Source organism: Branchiostoma lanceolatum, chromosome 16, assembly GCF_035083965.1.
Source record: "Branchiostoma lanceolatum isolate klBraLanc5 chromosome 16, klBraLanc5.hap2, whole genome shotgun sequence".
NCBI classification, from domain to species: Eukaryota; Metazoa; Chordata; class Leptocardii; order Amphioxiformes; family Branchiostomatidae; genus Branchiostoma; species Branchiostoma lanceolatum.
Window position 1 is genome coordinate 16,225,329 of NC_089737.1, and position 16,507 is coordinate 16,241,835.

At 40.1% G+C, this 16,507-nt stretch overlaps 1 protein-coding gene across 1 annotated transcript in view; it reads right to left on the reverse strand.

The window, feature by feature from the left end:
* Window positions 1-16,507, reverse strand: part of LOC136421575 (oxysterols receptor LXR-alpha-like) — a 60,296-nt gene that overhangs the window by 10,261 nt on the left and 33,528 nt on the right. The window contains exon 3 of the mRNA XM_066409000.1: window positions 12,471-12,503. Within this exon, the coding sequence (XP_066265097.1) occupies window positions 12,471-12,503 (33 nt within the window). The remainder of the gene's footprint in view (window positions 1-12,470; window positions 12,504-16,507) is intronic.

Sequence of the window (16,507 nt, forward strand, 5' to 3'; positions counted from 1 at the left end):
AAGGTTCTATCTAAAATGACTACCAAATGTCAAACAAATCAACAGCTACCTCATCCGTATTATTCTGGTTTCCGCATTTACAACATTTCTTCCTTATTTTCCTGGGTAATTTTGCTAAAATTCATGAAAATTCCCATAGTTTTGTGCCGAGCGGCGCCACTTTCCACGTCCGTGTTGTCTGAATGAAGTCGATACTGAACAATGGAGCATTTGCTACTGTAACAAAGAATCGCTGTTTTGCAAACAACATCAAGAGCCTCTGTTTACATCGGGGATAGAAGTTTAGTGGCGAGTGTTTTGCAAGAATCATCTTACCGCGCATAGGAGCCGCTGCACGGTATTTTCCATTACAATGAACAGAAAAATTCGAATGCCGGGTTTGGAATCTATGAAGTCCTGTTCATAAGACAAAGGCCTTGTATATATTAAATGAATATTTAAAAATAACAAATATAAAATATTTCTTTATTTATTAATGAAAAAATGAAAAAATGATATTCATAAATATGATATTGATAGATTAATATAATATCAATATATATTTTTGATATTCAATATCTAAAAGGAAAAGAAAAATCCATGCACGGACACGAACCCGGATCTTCTGGGTCCGAAGTGCTTCGCGTTGCCAGATGGGCTAAGCTGCGGTACGTAACCCGTCACTCTGTACGTAATGCTATAACCTCACTATATGGTATCATTTATGCCGATTTTTGGTCGTTTTCTTGACGAAATCATTTTTTTTCTTCTGCAATCTTGTGGAATAGATGTAATATGGTCATTTTTCAGGATATCAAAGTCCGAAACCACAATGCAATGATATTTCCGAACAGTTGTAGCAGTTACATGCGGTCGCCCTCCTGTGTGTCATGCAAATGTAGCCTACCTGCCTTTTCGTGCTCCCTTGCCATATAAGGCAACGGCTATACAAGGATTTGGGAACGTATTGCCATATAAGGTCTTCTGGTGTGCGACACAGTGTTGAACCAAACAGCATGCCAGCATGCATCGAAGCATGCATCGAAGGTAAAAGCCAGGACATTGCGTTCCGGCGCGAAGGCGCCGAAACGCAAAAAATGGGTTTGACCATACTGCAAAATGTAAATCAGACGCAGAATGAGAAAATATGTGCAGTAAACTGCAGCAGAAATATCAAATACAAATGTTGTAGAATGTAGATTTCATGATGAAGGCAAGTTTTTTTCTGGCCAAATTCATCCATATGAATGTCATCCATAATTATGATCAAATCCACATGGCCTAAATGAAAATGAAAATGAAAGTGAAGGAATGGCATTGAGATCGTTTCTGACTGAAGCTTCTAATTAACAGCCTGCAGTTTTACCCTAACCCTGCTGCCTAACCCCCTTAAATCGAAAGAACATTTTGGTAGACAATTGCCTACTTCAGTGTGCTAAAGGTGAAAACCTGACCAACATGTACCAGTCTACTGTTTAGTACAGTCTGGTGATGTTTATGTAACAATACAGAATAACAGGATGTCAGAACTTGTCAGCCAGAAAAACAGAAATTATTCTGGACGACCGCATGTTGGAAAAACAAGCAGCTCTGAACAAAACATGGGAGATAACTGTACAACTGTTGTTCTAAAATTCAAGACACCTGTCCAACTGTTGTCCTAAAATTCAAGACACCTGTCCAACTGTTGTTCTAAAATTCAAGACACCTGTACAACTGTTGTTCTAAAATTCAAGACACCTGTACAACTGTTGTTCTAAAATTCAAGACACTTGTCCAACTGTTGTCCTAAAATTCAAGACACCTGTCCAACTGTTGTCCTAAAATTCAAGACACCTGTACAACTGTTGTCCTAAAATTCAAGACACCTGTACTTGTACAACTGCCATGCTGCTGCTGTCCTAAATTTCAAGACAGCTCTACTACTTAGCCTCCTTCGCAGACTTCCTAGAACGGCGGCATATGTATTGGGGGGGGGGGGGGGGGGGGGGTCACCCCTCGGCTACACAACTCCCTCGGCTACATAACTCCCTTGTGTGTGCCCCCCCCCCCCATACGTATGCCGCCGTTCTAGGAAGTCTGCGAAGGAGGCTATCTACTACTGCCATGTAATGGATTTAAGCTCTTTGCACATAGACAATACTTGGTTTTGTACAAATAACTCTGTTGGCCATTGATTTACCAACCTGATGAAACTAGTCAGGGGTACTGTCATGTAAATTCAGTCCATCTGTGACCCTGAGCCAACATTCTGGCTCCAGTCCAGCCCAGAACCCACACCCTGGACTGAGAACCTTCCTGTTTGTTTATGTAGAACCCAACTCTGTAGGCAGCAGCTAACCTCAAAATGTTTGCTCCGAGTCTGACACCCAGGAATAAACTTTCAACAAGTCATGAAAACTCCAGATTTGTACATTTTGTAAATTGTGAATCCATAAAAAAACACTGCTCATTTTGACTCTCTGGCTGTAATGATCAGAAAAAAGCCTATGCTTCGTAGGACTAAGCCGACTTTAGAAGTAAGTATGCCTGTGAAACGAGGGCCTGCATGCTCTTTTACGGTAGTTTGTAGTCTGGTGACCAACTTCTGCATAATTGCCTTCCTTGATTTTAGCATAAATGTAGGGGGTTCTTCTGAATTCAGCATAAAGCGTTGTCTGGACCCCCCATGCAGACCCTCTGGAAATGGTTACCACTGGCTAATACTGTACAAATGTAAATGCAGAAACATTCGCTGGGATCTAACTTCACGGTAGGGAGAAAATGGAGTGTTCGCGGTGGTTTTGAGTTTGCATTTGAAACAACAGTAGCACTACAGTCACACAATGGAACGGCTTTTTGCGGTCAGATTTTAAGTTTGTGGTTAAGAGTTCACCGAAGAAAAAAACGCGGACATAAAACCACCGCGGACATTTCCGCATTTACAATATAACAGTTCTCTCTAAGTCTAACACAGCAACAGATCCCCTTCACACCCTGCATGCTCACTCTGTTGTTTGGATGAAGCTGTTTCCTAACAAGGCAGAGAACCCTGATGACTAATTAAGTGGAGGTTCTGTCCCTCCTCTCTCATCAGCTCCACTCCCCACAGGTCTGCTAATGCCTGGTCTGTTCCCAGGGGGGAGGGGGGCATGTTGGTCTGTTCCCAGGGGGGAGGGGGCCTTGGTACACACAGTTTCTGGGAGTGGATGTCAAGTCAAGTCGAGGCCTTGTTTAACTTCTAAATGCTTGTTCCGCCGGCAACACGGCCGCTTTTCAACAAGGTCGAAGTGGAGGAGAGAGGGTCACGATTAAGAGTGAAAAAAAAACTATGTAGTCAGATTCTACCTTACCTCCCTGCTCTCTGTTGTGTTGTCAATTTTTAATCTCTTTGTTGCTGAACTCTTACTTTATAATGTCTGCACACCAAGGTTAATACATTAGTGTGCCCTAACAGGTTTGCCCTGTACTAGTCTACATGTATACTAGACTGACTCATAGTTTGTGGTTATGAACCTGCTGTTCGACTGATCTTGCTCACAGTCACTGACGAAAAGTAGTGGATGCTACTTGAAACGTCTGACCGTTTCCAAAATCATATCCAGTTGTTTGAGTAACTGCTTTTTTTGGCGTATCTTATAAGCTGGATGTCTAACCTTCATCAACGTACTAGACTGACTGGCTGACAGAAGCAGCCCTAAGAGGCTTTATGTTGACCATGTGCACTACCACACTGTTCAGCTTCCTTCCTGTAGCCTCACAGTCAATTTAAAGTTTAAACGGGAAGTTTGCCAGTCTGACATTCCACAGAATTCAGTCAGACAGATATTTCCACCGATCTGACATTTCTGACAGGGGAAATCCGCACGCTGCGACCTGTAAAAGATGAAACTTGACAAAAGAAAACCTTCGTAAGATAATTGGGAAAGAACTTGGCTGCTTCATAGAAACACTTCGAGTCCTCTACCTTTCTAACACTTTGTTACAAGCTTACACTGTAGTTTATTTCTTTTTCAGTTTTTAAGAAATTAAGATTTTGTTTCATGATGTTTCTGAGTAACTTATGATAGTAGTATGGGACCAGAAAGAAAAGTCTAATTGTAGATGATTGTTTTTTTACAGATTGTTTCCACCTGTAACTACATGTAGTACCTGTGAAATTGAAACGATTTCACAACAGTTTGTAGTTTTATTAATACTTCATCACGTGTTGTACATGTTCTGTCAGAGTGGTGCAAATTATTTGTCAGTTGCCCGTAATTTTGAAGTTACCTGCACCAATGCAAATATGCAGAAAAACTACTTCTGTCCTTATGTGACAGTCACATGCCGCTCCACGTGCACAGAACATGCAGCCAAGGTCATTAGAGCCAGGTACTACCCAGCCAAGGTCATCCACCTGACTCTCCCAAACCTCAGGTCATCAAACTGGACAGGTCATTATTCAACCAGTAACAAAACCTCCCAACTGGACTGTATTAAACAATAAAAACCTCAAAAGCCTACAACGACCTGGTCGTTAGACTAACCATTGCTTGAGTTTTATTTAGATCCACGATTCTTCCTGTGGTCTATACATTGAATTACACATTAACAGAACAAATCCACAATTTTTTTCCCTGTACACAACTTGCACCAACTCAGCAGCAAAACCTCCCAATTGACTTTTTAGAAAAGAGAAAAAACAACAACTCAAGAGCCCGCATTGACATGGTTATCAGTCTGATCATTGTTGACTGAACAAAACCATGAATCTCTTTACCCTGTACATAACTTACACACATTCAGCAACTAAACCTGATAATTGTATGAAGAAAAAGATGAAAACCTAAACAGCCCACATCAACCTGTCGTTAGACTGACCAGATTGTTGACAAAACAAAACCACAACGTTGACAACTCTCTTTTTCCTGCATATAACCTACACAAATTCAGCAACTAAAACTGACAAATGCACAAAGAAAAAGAAGAAAACTTCATCAGCCCATATCAACCAATGTTGTTAGACGGACCATTGTTGACAAAACAAAACCACAACTCTCTTTTCCCCAGGTCCTGCACATACATGTACATTGTACATGTAATCTAGACAAATTCAGCAACTAAAACTGACAATTGTACGAAGAAAAAGAAGAAAACCACAAAAGCCCACTCTGACCTGTCGCTAGACGGACCATTGTTGACAGAACAGACCACAGATCTCTAGTCCCTCCCTGGGTGACCAACTTTACAAAGAAGCTGGGGTTTGTTTACTCTCTGGTCTACCCAAAAGTGGGTCATGCTAAATCCCAGTGATAAGACAGGAATGCACATGTGTTAGATTGTCTGGATACATTTGCTTCCAGAGTACGATATTGCAGCACAACATTTTTCTAGCCTTAGACTGTAAGTCTAGAACTCATTTCACCAAACAGCGTAGACACCCTGGTACGTATGACGTCACACTTTTTACGTAACTGTTTGCACAAAATAGGTAGTACATATTTTCCAAGCTAGGCAAATCTCTCAACATGTTGCTGAAACTATCAGCTATTTTAGTCTGAATCGTTGGTGGATAAATTTGGGTACATCGCAATACAGCCTGTAGTTATAGAAATAATACTGTAACTCAGTGTCGCCTTAAATTAACAACAACAAAAAGGCAAAACCATAGACGCCGTTTTGAGTACGTAACTCGAGAGCATTCCTGTGTAGGCCACTGAACTCTAGGTCAAGCTATGAGTGTCTGACTTACCGACCTCTACAATTACCAAACCATCCATGTCTAATCCTAACAAACTTGCCCAATACAATTACCATTATGATAAAAGCATTGATATCCTCACAAGTTGAACCGAACTACCGTTACTTGAACTGCATAATATGTAAGTCTAGAACATTCCGAAATAGGCCACTGAACTACAGGTCAAGCTGTGGGTGACTTACGGACCTCTTCAATTACCAAACTATAATGTCTAATCCGAACAAACCTGCCCAATAAAATCACTTTTAAAAAATAAAAGCCTTGATGTGCTCACAAAGTTGAACCAAGCTACAGTTACTTCAACACTGCATAGGTAACTCTAGAACATTCCCCAGGAGCTAGGCCACTGAACTATGGGTCAAGTTAGGAGTATTTTTGACCTCTACAATTACCAAACTATCCAATGTATATAGATCTAACACTAACAACACCCCGCCACTGCAACCACTTAAAAAGCATTGATCTGCAAACAAAATTAGACCAAACACCCATTACAGTGTAGCCTAGTCTGGAACTCATTACGAAACGCAGATCCATTATAGGACTTTCTCCTATTACGTACGGGAGGGTACACCAGCTTCTTCTAACCTTTAAATAACACCAACAAACTTCTCAAACAGCCCCAAACACTCCCGCAGAAGAGTCAAAAGATGTCTCGGAACACTTCTTGAGGATTTAAGAGGGCCGTACCTTGGATCATGACGACTCTAAGACGACGGTTTCACGCCAACGTCGCAGCAGTCTGGGAGCCCGGATAGAGGAAAATGGCCGGTCACTGACCTTTGACCCGAGCCGTCATGTGATCAAGGAATGTAAACAAGTCGGGCAGACACAGCCCAGATGACCTTGCAGTGTCCCATGGACGACCTTGCTTCCTAAACTGGACAATTTACCTTTAAAAACTGCCAAGTCTGGGCTAAAAATGGTTCTAAAATTAATCATAAGTCTAGTCAGGCTTGAAGTCTGATATATCAAACTCCTTTTCCTTTCCTTACAATTGGTACGTGTACATTTTTCAAAGGTAAAAGTAATGTAATATGCTGGTTTTCATCAACTGAACTAAAAATCATTAATTGGCACAAACGGACAATGGCTATGTGACAATGGGAATGCCTATTTTGCAATTTTCTGTACAAGCATCACCCTTGTGTTTACTCAAATTTAACATATTAAAAAGGCCTTGAACCAATAATTTTAGTTCTATTCTGCCTGTTCCGTCCCTCCTCACTGTTCAATTATAAGTTTGTAAGAGTTCTTCTATTGACAAACTGCATGACCACAATGAAAAGTGCCCTGCAGGTTGATTTGAGCTCATGAATAAACAAATAAGGTGCAAAGAAACAAATGACCCCTACCTCCCCCCTCATGACCTCAATAAAAAATGGCCTGCAGGACAAGCTGATCGAACAAACAAGCACAAAACAAACAAAAAACAAACCCAAAAATACATATAGTCTACAGTACAACATACTTGTCAAAAACCCGACAAGTCTGATAAAAAAGTGCAAATCAAATAGGGTTTTTTCGCCACAAAAACAACATTCTGATGGTCCCTTTAAAACGTCCCGAGGCAAAGTTTTGCTGGTATAATTTACACAAGAATGTAAACAAACCCGTCTTGCCTGGTCCTGTTAAGTTCTGTCATCACAAAGCCTGGACTATGTTACATTTGTTTAACGTTTGTGACAATGTTTCTATGAGTTATTATCTTGACTTATTATCTGAAAATCTTCAATAAAATTAAAGCTATATTTTCTATTTCAATTTCAGGCGATTGGCTTATTTCCTTATAATTACAATCTAAAGGATTTCTGCAGGTATTTTATGGGTTACTTAAACCTATTGTCTATCATTAATATCAATATTGCATCTTAATTTTAGATGTATGACAACATGTGGAGAATCCTTCAATAGAAAATCTGTTCCAGTACTGTTGACTTTACAACATGACAAATTTGCTGTAACCCCAGTCCCATTCTCATACCATGTGTTGGTTAAAAGACCATGAAAGAACTGTAAATGCATTTAAGTTCGTGTGGTTTTTATTTCGCGCTAAGGCTTAAATAAGGTGTTCGCATTGGTTTTAAATTCGCCGCAGCGCTGTGGTCACATACTGCTACAGCATGGCACAAAAATGTTCTCGGTGATTTTAAGTTCGCGGTGAAACGGTCGCCGCGAAAACCGTGAACATAAAACCAGCACAAACATTTCTGCATTTACAGTAATGCCTCCAATGACTCAAGTGTGGTCATCTAAAATAGCTACAGTTAGAGCTATGTTGTAAAGCTATTTAAGGAAATAATATTGTGCTGGCATGCATGGACAGTACATTGTGTAGAATTAAAACATATATTCAAACTTATTGAGGCTGACATAATGCGACCTTGTTATTCTATAAAACCAAAGGAGCTCTTCTGTTCATCAATTGCATGACCTTGGAAATGTCAACTTGCGGAGGTCACCATAATTCTTTCTTTTATTTACTTAATATGTCTTAATAAAAGTTGCAAATATAACACATCTAAGACGATTTCGTTTTACAAATCAAAATTCTGCCTCGTTGATATCAAGGGTTTAATCAACAAATTGGTAGAGTACAATTTTCTGTTTAAGACTGTTAATAAAACATTTGGTGTGTTCTTTAAAATATCCATGTGAATTATTAATGACCTTTCTGTTCTATATCCAGACACACCCACGGCACATGTGGTATAGGTACCCCAGGGGGCCAGCTTCTTTTCAGGCTGAATCAAAATGTACATAAGTTGACTGGTTTTCGTCATTTTGCATCAAAAAATTTAAGAATCAAGAATAATGAAAAAAGGATGAATACAAGTACAAAGAAGGGGAAAATCTACATTAAAAAATACAATCTAAAAAAAAGGAACTTCAATACATGGTTTACCTTGACAAAGAATTATAATTCTAAAAAAAATTATTTAGATTTTTGTACTTTAGAAGCCATGCTTGTAAGTGATTGCAATCAGTTATTCTGTGTCATTTGGAAAGAGCAAGACATTTGGTTATGTCAAACACCTGACTGCCCCCCCCCCCCCCACACCCACACACATGACCTCTATCTCAAGGTCAGTCCAGTGTGCTGAAGGCAGGTCAGTCTGAAGGTCAGGCAGTAAATCTCACGACCTTGTCAGGACATGGGGGGGGGGGGCTGCCCTGCTCTGCTCTGAGCTCTGGATGCCCATTGGTCAGGATTTGGGCATCAGCTGGGTATGATATGTCTACATGTAACCCTCCTCCCTTTTCACTTAGAAATGAAGAAGCCCCTCAGGTACTCTCATATCTCTTCTCTCAAATCACCTGATCTCATCTGTCTCTCTGTCAGTCTAACTATTTGACCAGTGGTGCAGCACAGAAGATCTGGCATTAGCAATTTTCTCCACCCTTCTTGGTTTTCTGTTTTCCTTACCAGACGAGTGCTTAACTTAGTGCCATGCCTGTCCATTCTCTGATATCCTCCTCCATCTTTTCTGTTGCCTACCCGTCTTCCTCCCTGAGTATTACTAATTAAGCAACAATGGAAAGACCAAATTGTGAAGGACACGGACTTAAACAGTCGGGAAGCAGAGGCTAGGGCAAGGGACAGGACTACATGGAGGATTCTCCTGGAAAGCAAGGAGCCAGGTTCTGGCCTGAGCACGTAGGCAGGCAGGCAGATACAATCTCTCCCTGCAACAACAACCAACAACAGATACACACAGCTAATATATAATAAAGGTAAGAATAAAGCAGTCATCCTCAATTGAGGTGAAGCATTTTGCTTTCTCAAGTAGCTTGTATAGTGCAATGCCACTTTGCTGCGGCACACGTTTTTGTAAGGGACCTTATTCACTGAGAAAATTGTGTTCATTTAAATGTACAATGTATAAAATGTCCCCTTTCACATCTTTCACATCCATCCCCCAGGTATCAAATTTACTTCAAATCAAACTCAGGTCGTGATTCCACCCACCTGGTGCTTCCATCTCAGGACCATATAAGGTAAAAACAACAGGTGAACCACCTGTCGCTATGAGCTGCTGCTCTAATTGGAGTATTTGGAAAGTGCTCGAAGGGAACGGATATAGTAGTCACGTACTTGTGGACCAGAATGTTGTTGGTTCAAATCCAGGCCGACAGACAAGTGTTCGACTTGTGCTCCACTGGTAGCTGGCTATAGGGGTTACAGTCCTTTCTGTAGCGACTTTAAACTAATTTATACATTGGTCCAGGTAAGCATACGGAGACTATCATCTTGCAATTGCTAAAGGATTTGTTCCACTAAAACCATAAGATTTATATATACTGTATACATCTGTAGTAGTCACACTAGTCTTGTGGACCAGAGGGTTGGGGGTTCCAATTCCGGCCAACAGACATGCGTTTGACTTTGGTAGCTTAAGGGGTTAAACCAGTTTAAACATTGGTCCAGATTTTAGGGGAGTCTTACCTTAATTGCAAGCTTGTGATTTATCTAAATGCTTGAGAATGTATAACTGCTACATGTACTTTCCCCTCAGACTCAGTTTTCATGTTCTCCTTCTTCTTCTTCTTCTTATCCTTCGATGTTGGCCTTCCTGTTTGGTTTTTTAAGGCTCTCTTTACATTATACTTTTGCCGTCAGCGCCACTGGCGTCAGCGCCACTGGCGACAGCGGGAACCCCGTGTAAAGACAATTCCCGTCGACGTAGTCCCGCTGTCAACAAATTTTCTCCCGTCAGCTTCGAAGCCGTCGCCCGTCAGCACAGCGGGAGTCCCCGTCAACTTCAAACTCCGTCTAAAGAGAATACGTCGGGCTCGCGTCAGCGGGAGTCAGGGTTTCGGCGATTAGCATAAAGCACGCGTTGATTAGCATACTGTAAGTCTACTTAGATCCCCGGTATATATATAGAGAGAGAGATTCGCGGGATCCGCGGCGACTTTTGTGCCGTGCATTCATTTCCCCGCGGATATATTTATCGTACTTGTGCCCCCCTCCCCACATTTACGAGTGATGAGCATGGAATATCTACACATAAACAAGGCTTTGCATTGTAGTTTAATACGGGCGGGGAGACGCCGTCTATCGTTGTACAATCATACAATTTTGTTTCTTGCTTTCGTTATGCTTGCGCCCGATACTTTCTACAAGATGGCGAAATGCAAGCACCGCAGGTGTCTGTCAGATTTCCGGGCGGTGTGTCTAGAGACGTCGCGACAGCGGCCTCCCGACAGCGGGAAATTTCGCCGCTGACGCGAAAAACGTAATGTAAACTGCGCCTAACTCTTGAAGCAACAAATTACTTCAACAGGGCCCAAATCCGGAAATCACAGCTTACTGTGGATCAGATCAGTCCCAGAATCCCCCAGGGGACTGCGACCTTCAAACAGCTGATGCACTGACCCCTGACCTCCCATGGTCGGAGGTCACCACGGCTAATCGGATTAGGGCAAAGTTCAACTAGATATAGGCAGGGGGAGGCAGGTCTGGAATGCAGACTGGAATATGTACATGTGGTTCAGCTTGCATTACATACATTTGTATCTACCTCTTTTCTAAAAAGAAATCGATTAATCTCTGATGCAAACAATTGATGTTTCCTGTGTATCATGTAACATACTTCCACATATGTATTCTGTATTACTCTTATTGTATACCGTAGTGTTTAGACTTAAATTTTGTAGAATTCAATAGCATTGTTAATACATTGTACCTGCCGACTACATACATTGTACCTGTTACACTTGTTGAGCAATAAACTTTACTTAGTACTTTAAACTTTACTTTCATTTCCCATTTACAAAAATAGTACGGTAGTCACACTTGTGGACCAGATGGTTGTGGGTTCAATTCCCGGCCAACAGAAGACTGAACATTCGACTTGTGCGCCACTAGTACTGGTAGCTAGGGATTACAGTCCTTTCTGAAGAGACTTTAAATCAATCTCACAACATTGGTCCAGATTGGGACCCTCACCCTACGAAAGGACTTGTTCAAAGTTGTTGGACAAAAACCAAAAGACTTTCTGCCTCTGTCCTACACACAGGTTTCAGGTTAGCCGTAGCATCAACTGAACCCTTCAGACTTTTATTTCATTGTTCATCATGTATATATTTGAGTAGTAAGTATAGTCACACTTACAAGGTTCTTGGTTCAAATCCCAGCGACTACTTTCTGCCCCCCTCTTACGAACATTTCAGGTTGGCCTTTACCTGAACTGAACCCTTTCCATGAATAAATCAGTTCATACTCTGCTCACACGCGTCTGACGCATTATGCAGAAATCTGACGCGCGCGGAGGTATTTTGGGATCCAATTTGTTTTGCTTCTGATATATCGACTGTCACAAAGATTCAGGGAACGGTTAAAACTACCAAACAGGGAGAGCGAAGGTCAGGCGATGCGCTCATTCCTAAAAACTCTGACGTTGAAGATCTAGAGAAAGAGTTTCACTTCACTAACTTCTCAAGCAGCCCAACAGTTAACGGTATTGAGCAACATGGGGAAAAAATTCATACGCTTAGTTTTATCTTCAAATATCAGCTATTTTTATAAACACATTCATTTAACTTTATCAGTGATTATCAATCAGATTATCCACAATTACCAATAAAATAGTTCCATACTTGATCAATGAAATATTGAACGGCTGATTTTCCAGATTGAAGGGTTGGTCATTTATAATGGACAGATCAATTCATACTTACAATACATGTTACAATAATTGATAGGTTGATTGATTGATTGATTGATTGATTGATTGACATATGGCTGTAATGAGAAGTGCCTTACCCCCATGTGTGTACGCTTCTGCCAACAAGGCTTCTGTAACAACAGGGAAAATCACAGCGTCATCATCATGATCATCATCACTCCTCTGTATATATATATATACAGCTGCAGAGTTTACAAACTAATGTTTATCATGGAAGCTCATCTGTGTTCGTAGTTATCATAATACATTAAACTTTCTTCCAACACTAACATATTCTACAGAAGGACACACTGAAATTATGTGTTTCAATAAACAGATAACAAACATAAGTTGAGCTCAAACTTCAAAGCCAGATAAATAACAATTCAAGGTAAAATAAGATAATCAGATGTACACCATACTATACAACAAAATATACATTTGAAATTAACAGAAACCTTTAGCTACAAGGAAAACGTAAACTGAAAGTGATGCGACAAATCCAAGATATCTTAAATGTCGCGACCCCTCCTCATGAGCTGAAGAAAGATGGCGGATGCCGCCTGAAAGCTTCTCATAGCTTCAAACTAGTTTAACATCCTTTCCTTAATCTTGAATGTAATAAATCCATTTCTCCAATAGCTTCAAACAATTATATGAGAACTTTATTGCGCGACCATTGTAGCAGGTACAAAGTATGGCAACAACAGTAAACATAGAACAAGACATGAGTATGGAATAAAACTATTCACTACAACAAAATGACTATCTTAGGTTTTACATGATTCAAGTTTTCTAATTTTGAGTATCGTTATTTTTTCTAATAACAAAACAATCTTTTATATATTTGCCTATTTTAACACTGTATGAGCTGTTGCATCTAAATATATAGTCAAATCTATCTGTGGCAGTGAGTGTATTAAAATCTTATAAGTAACATCCTTTAATCAATCTTGAATGCAATAAATCCAATGCAATTTCTCCAATAGCTGAGATGCTGTTGTTCTGACCTTGCTAACTCCCCCCCTCCCCAAACCACCCCTAATGGTTAAGGACCTGAAGACTGCATGTGAACTTTCTGCCCCGATAGCTCGAGTCGTGCTCATCAAATCTTCACAGCAGGTTCACAATAACTGAACGAGGCAGTGGGCAGAATACAGGCCGCAGGTTTACACAATAACTCAGCCACACCGGCACGTTTCATAGGGAGAGTTCAGAGTTCAAGGGCACCAGGTACCATGGCTCAGAATTCTTACATATGCCCTAGTCAAGCGAAATAGCTTACTTACTAGAATATCAACGGCAGCACTGAATCAAAGAATTCAAGTCTTAGACATTATAGAAACTGATGTAGCTAAAAGAATAAGGGTGACAAAAAATTGCCAAAAATGAATTTGAATTGCGATCCTTATTTTCGGTTGTGCACCTAAAATTTTCTCTGTGTACCTCAAAGTGGTTAGGCAACAGTGCACCGACATGTATTCCCAAGATGAATTCAGATCCCTGTACTATAAGGACCTGGTTAATAAATCAATGGTTTTGCTGACGTACTTTATTTTATGTTTTGCACCCAAAACTTTCTCTGTGCAACTTATGTTTTGGTTAGGCACCACTGCACCTTTCCCCAAGATGAATTTAGATCCCTGTACATGTAAGGTTGGTAAATCTAAGGTTTCGCTGACATCTGTCTTTATTTTATGTTGTGCACCCAAAACTTTCTCTGTGCTCCTAAACTTTCAGGATAGGCGCACCAGTGCACCTACAACATGTAGATTTGTATTCCTATTAGAAATCCTAGGATGAATTTGGAACCCTGTACATGTACAAGATTGGTAAATCTAAGGTTTCGCTGACATGCATGTACTTTACTTTATGTTGTGCACCCAAAATTTTCTCACCCTCCGTATGACTAAATTTTTAGGTTAGGTGCACTTTGTACTGTTACACCTATTCCGAACCTGAACTTGGATCCCTGTACATGTAATAACCCCAGATATACCAAACTATCTGACATGCCGGTAGGTCTCACGTTCCCTGTTCAATGTGTGATCCCCAGACGGTAAACGCTTCTCAACCGACTCACCTCCAGACTAATTATCTCTTAGACACCTCCTCGTTATCACTAATCAACTTTCACTTTCACAGACAGGCCTGTCAGAAAGGCAGCATTATTTTTAGAACTAATTTCAGCCATAGCCAGTTGGTATCATAACCCCGGGGATTGAATTTAAAGTCCATTTTTCTGCTGAAAGGTCATCACATAGGTGAGAGAGGCTAATCGTTTTTACAACTAATATATTCACATTTCTCAGTTCAAGTATAACAGGTTTCAAGAGTCTTGATTCTACAGACCGATTTGAATATATCTCTAGATGCAACAACTCCCACAATGCAAAAATAGGTAAATATATAAAAGACTGCTTTGTCATAAGAAAAAATACTCATAATTAGCCCCACTCGATTATAACACTATATCAAAGACTTAAAATGTATGCTAGCCCTTATAATTGTTTTAGTAATTAGGATGTTAAGTTTTATTCTATACCTCTATTTTGTACTGTCATGTTAATTAGTTGTTGCCATAGTAAGGCCTTACAACAAGGAGCTATAGGATTTGAAAGGTGAAAATTAATGCTGAGATCATCAAACAGAAGTCGTCTTTTTGTCTCGCATATGTTCTATAATTTTATACACCATATGTTCTACATGCAAAAAGAGAAAATCATTAACTACAAGAAAGAAAAATTCATACACTGAATGAATAATTCATAAACATGTGTGCTAGGTAAGATAAAATTCATATTATTAAGCTGTGTGAAATAAAAATTAATAAATCCCCTAAATTCATATCAACCGTAACACTATAATAACAAAGTCAAATTGGGCTGACTCAGTCAGACTGGCTACATCCAAATCACACTTGGCAACAACACCATGTAGCCATGAATGTAGCAGAGTGTACTGTCAACGCTACACTGTCACAGTTGTAGCCACACATGTAGCGAAGTCTGTACTGTCAGTGCTACTCCATCACTGTATAATAACAGAGTTGAATTGGTCTGACTCAGTCAGACTGGCTACATCCAAATTACACTTGGCAACAAAACCATGTAGCCATGAATGTAGCGGAGTGTACTGTCAGCGCTAACTCGCCACTATTGTCCTTCAACAACAGGTAATTTTGCTACATCGCCACTGATTTTAACAACCAGTAATTTTGTGCTGACGTCAGCAGAGCACAATTGTGCGCACTGCGGACAGTTATCATCCACTGCGGCTGAGTGTTAGCGCTCCGTGTAAAGTGGCAGTGTTAAAATTGAGTGGTTTAAGTTCAACCCAGCGGCAGGAAAGGTTAGGATTGCTGTTAGTGTTAGTGAGGGCAGGAAGAGATATTTATATAGAGTTGGGGGAGGGGGGGGACTTGTCTTATCATTTGAATGAACTACGTACCACTGGGTTCTTTCAATCACAAAGTGGATAAATTCATCTTACACTCGCTCAAAACGAGACATCAAACCGGACAAAACTAGCTCATGATCAATGTATATTTCATAACTAGAATGTAGGATACTGGAGGAACTAATTCTTATTAGAATATCATTGTATTAATCATTATTATATCAACATGTATGTTACAAGTACTTGCATTTAGTTTTAGCCTTCGGGCATGTATTTGCAATAAACTTGTTGTCAATATCAATTTGCTTTTGATTCAACTGTTACAATAAAATGATCATGTTGGACCCATACCGTATTATTACATTTCAAGAATGTTCTGTATACTAGTGTACAACAGTACCTTTAGCCTATAGTGTACAAAAATATCAGTGTGTACCCACAGTCAAAATTAGGTGCAAAGTTCCAATTGTGGGTGTTTCAAGCCCTGGTAGTTAAACATGTCTTTAAGACTACTTTATTCAGACTTTAACTATCTTTAGGCAATCAAGACCGTGTGACCTTCAACTCCTTAGACAGTCGGAAGGTCAAGCCAAGATTGGAAATGATCTTAAGGAACTAAATGAAGACGGGCAGCTAACAGGGGCAGCCTCAAGGATTTGTCTGGTTCTGGATTTGAAATTCTTTAGTTTCTCCAAAGTCTAAATAAAAAATGTCAGCATAAAATACCTTTATGTAT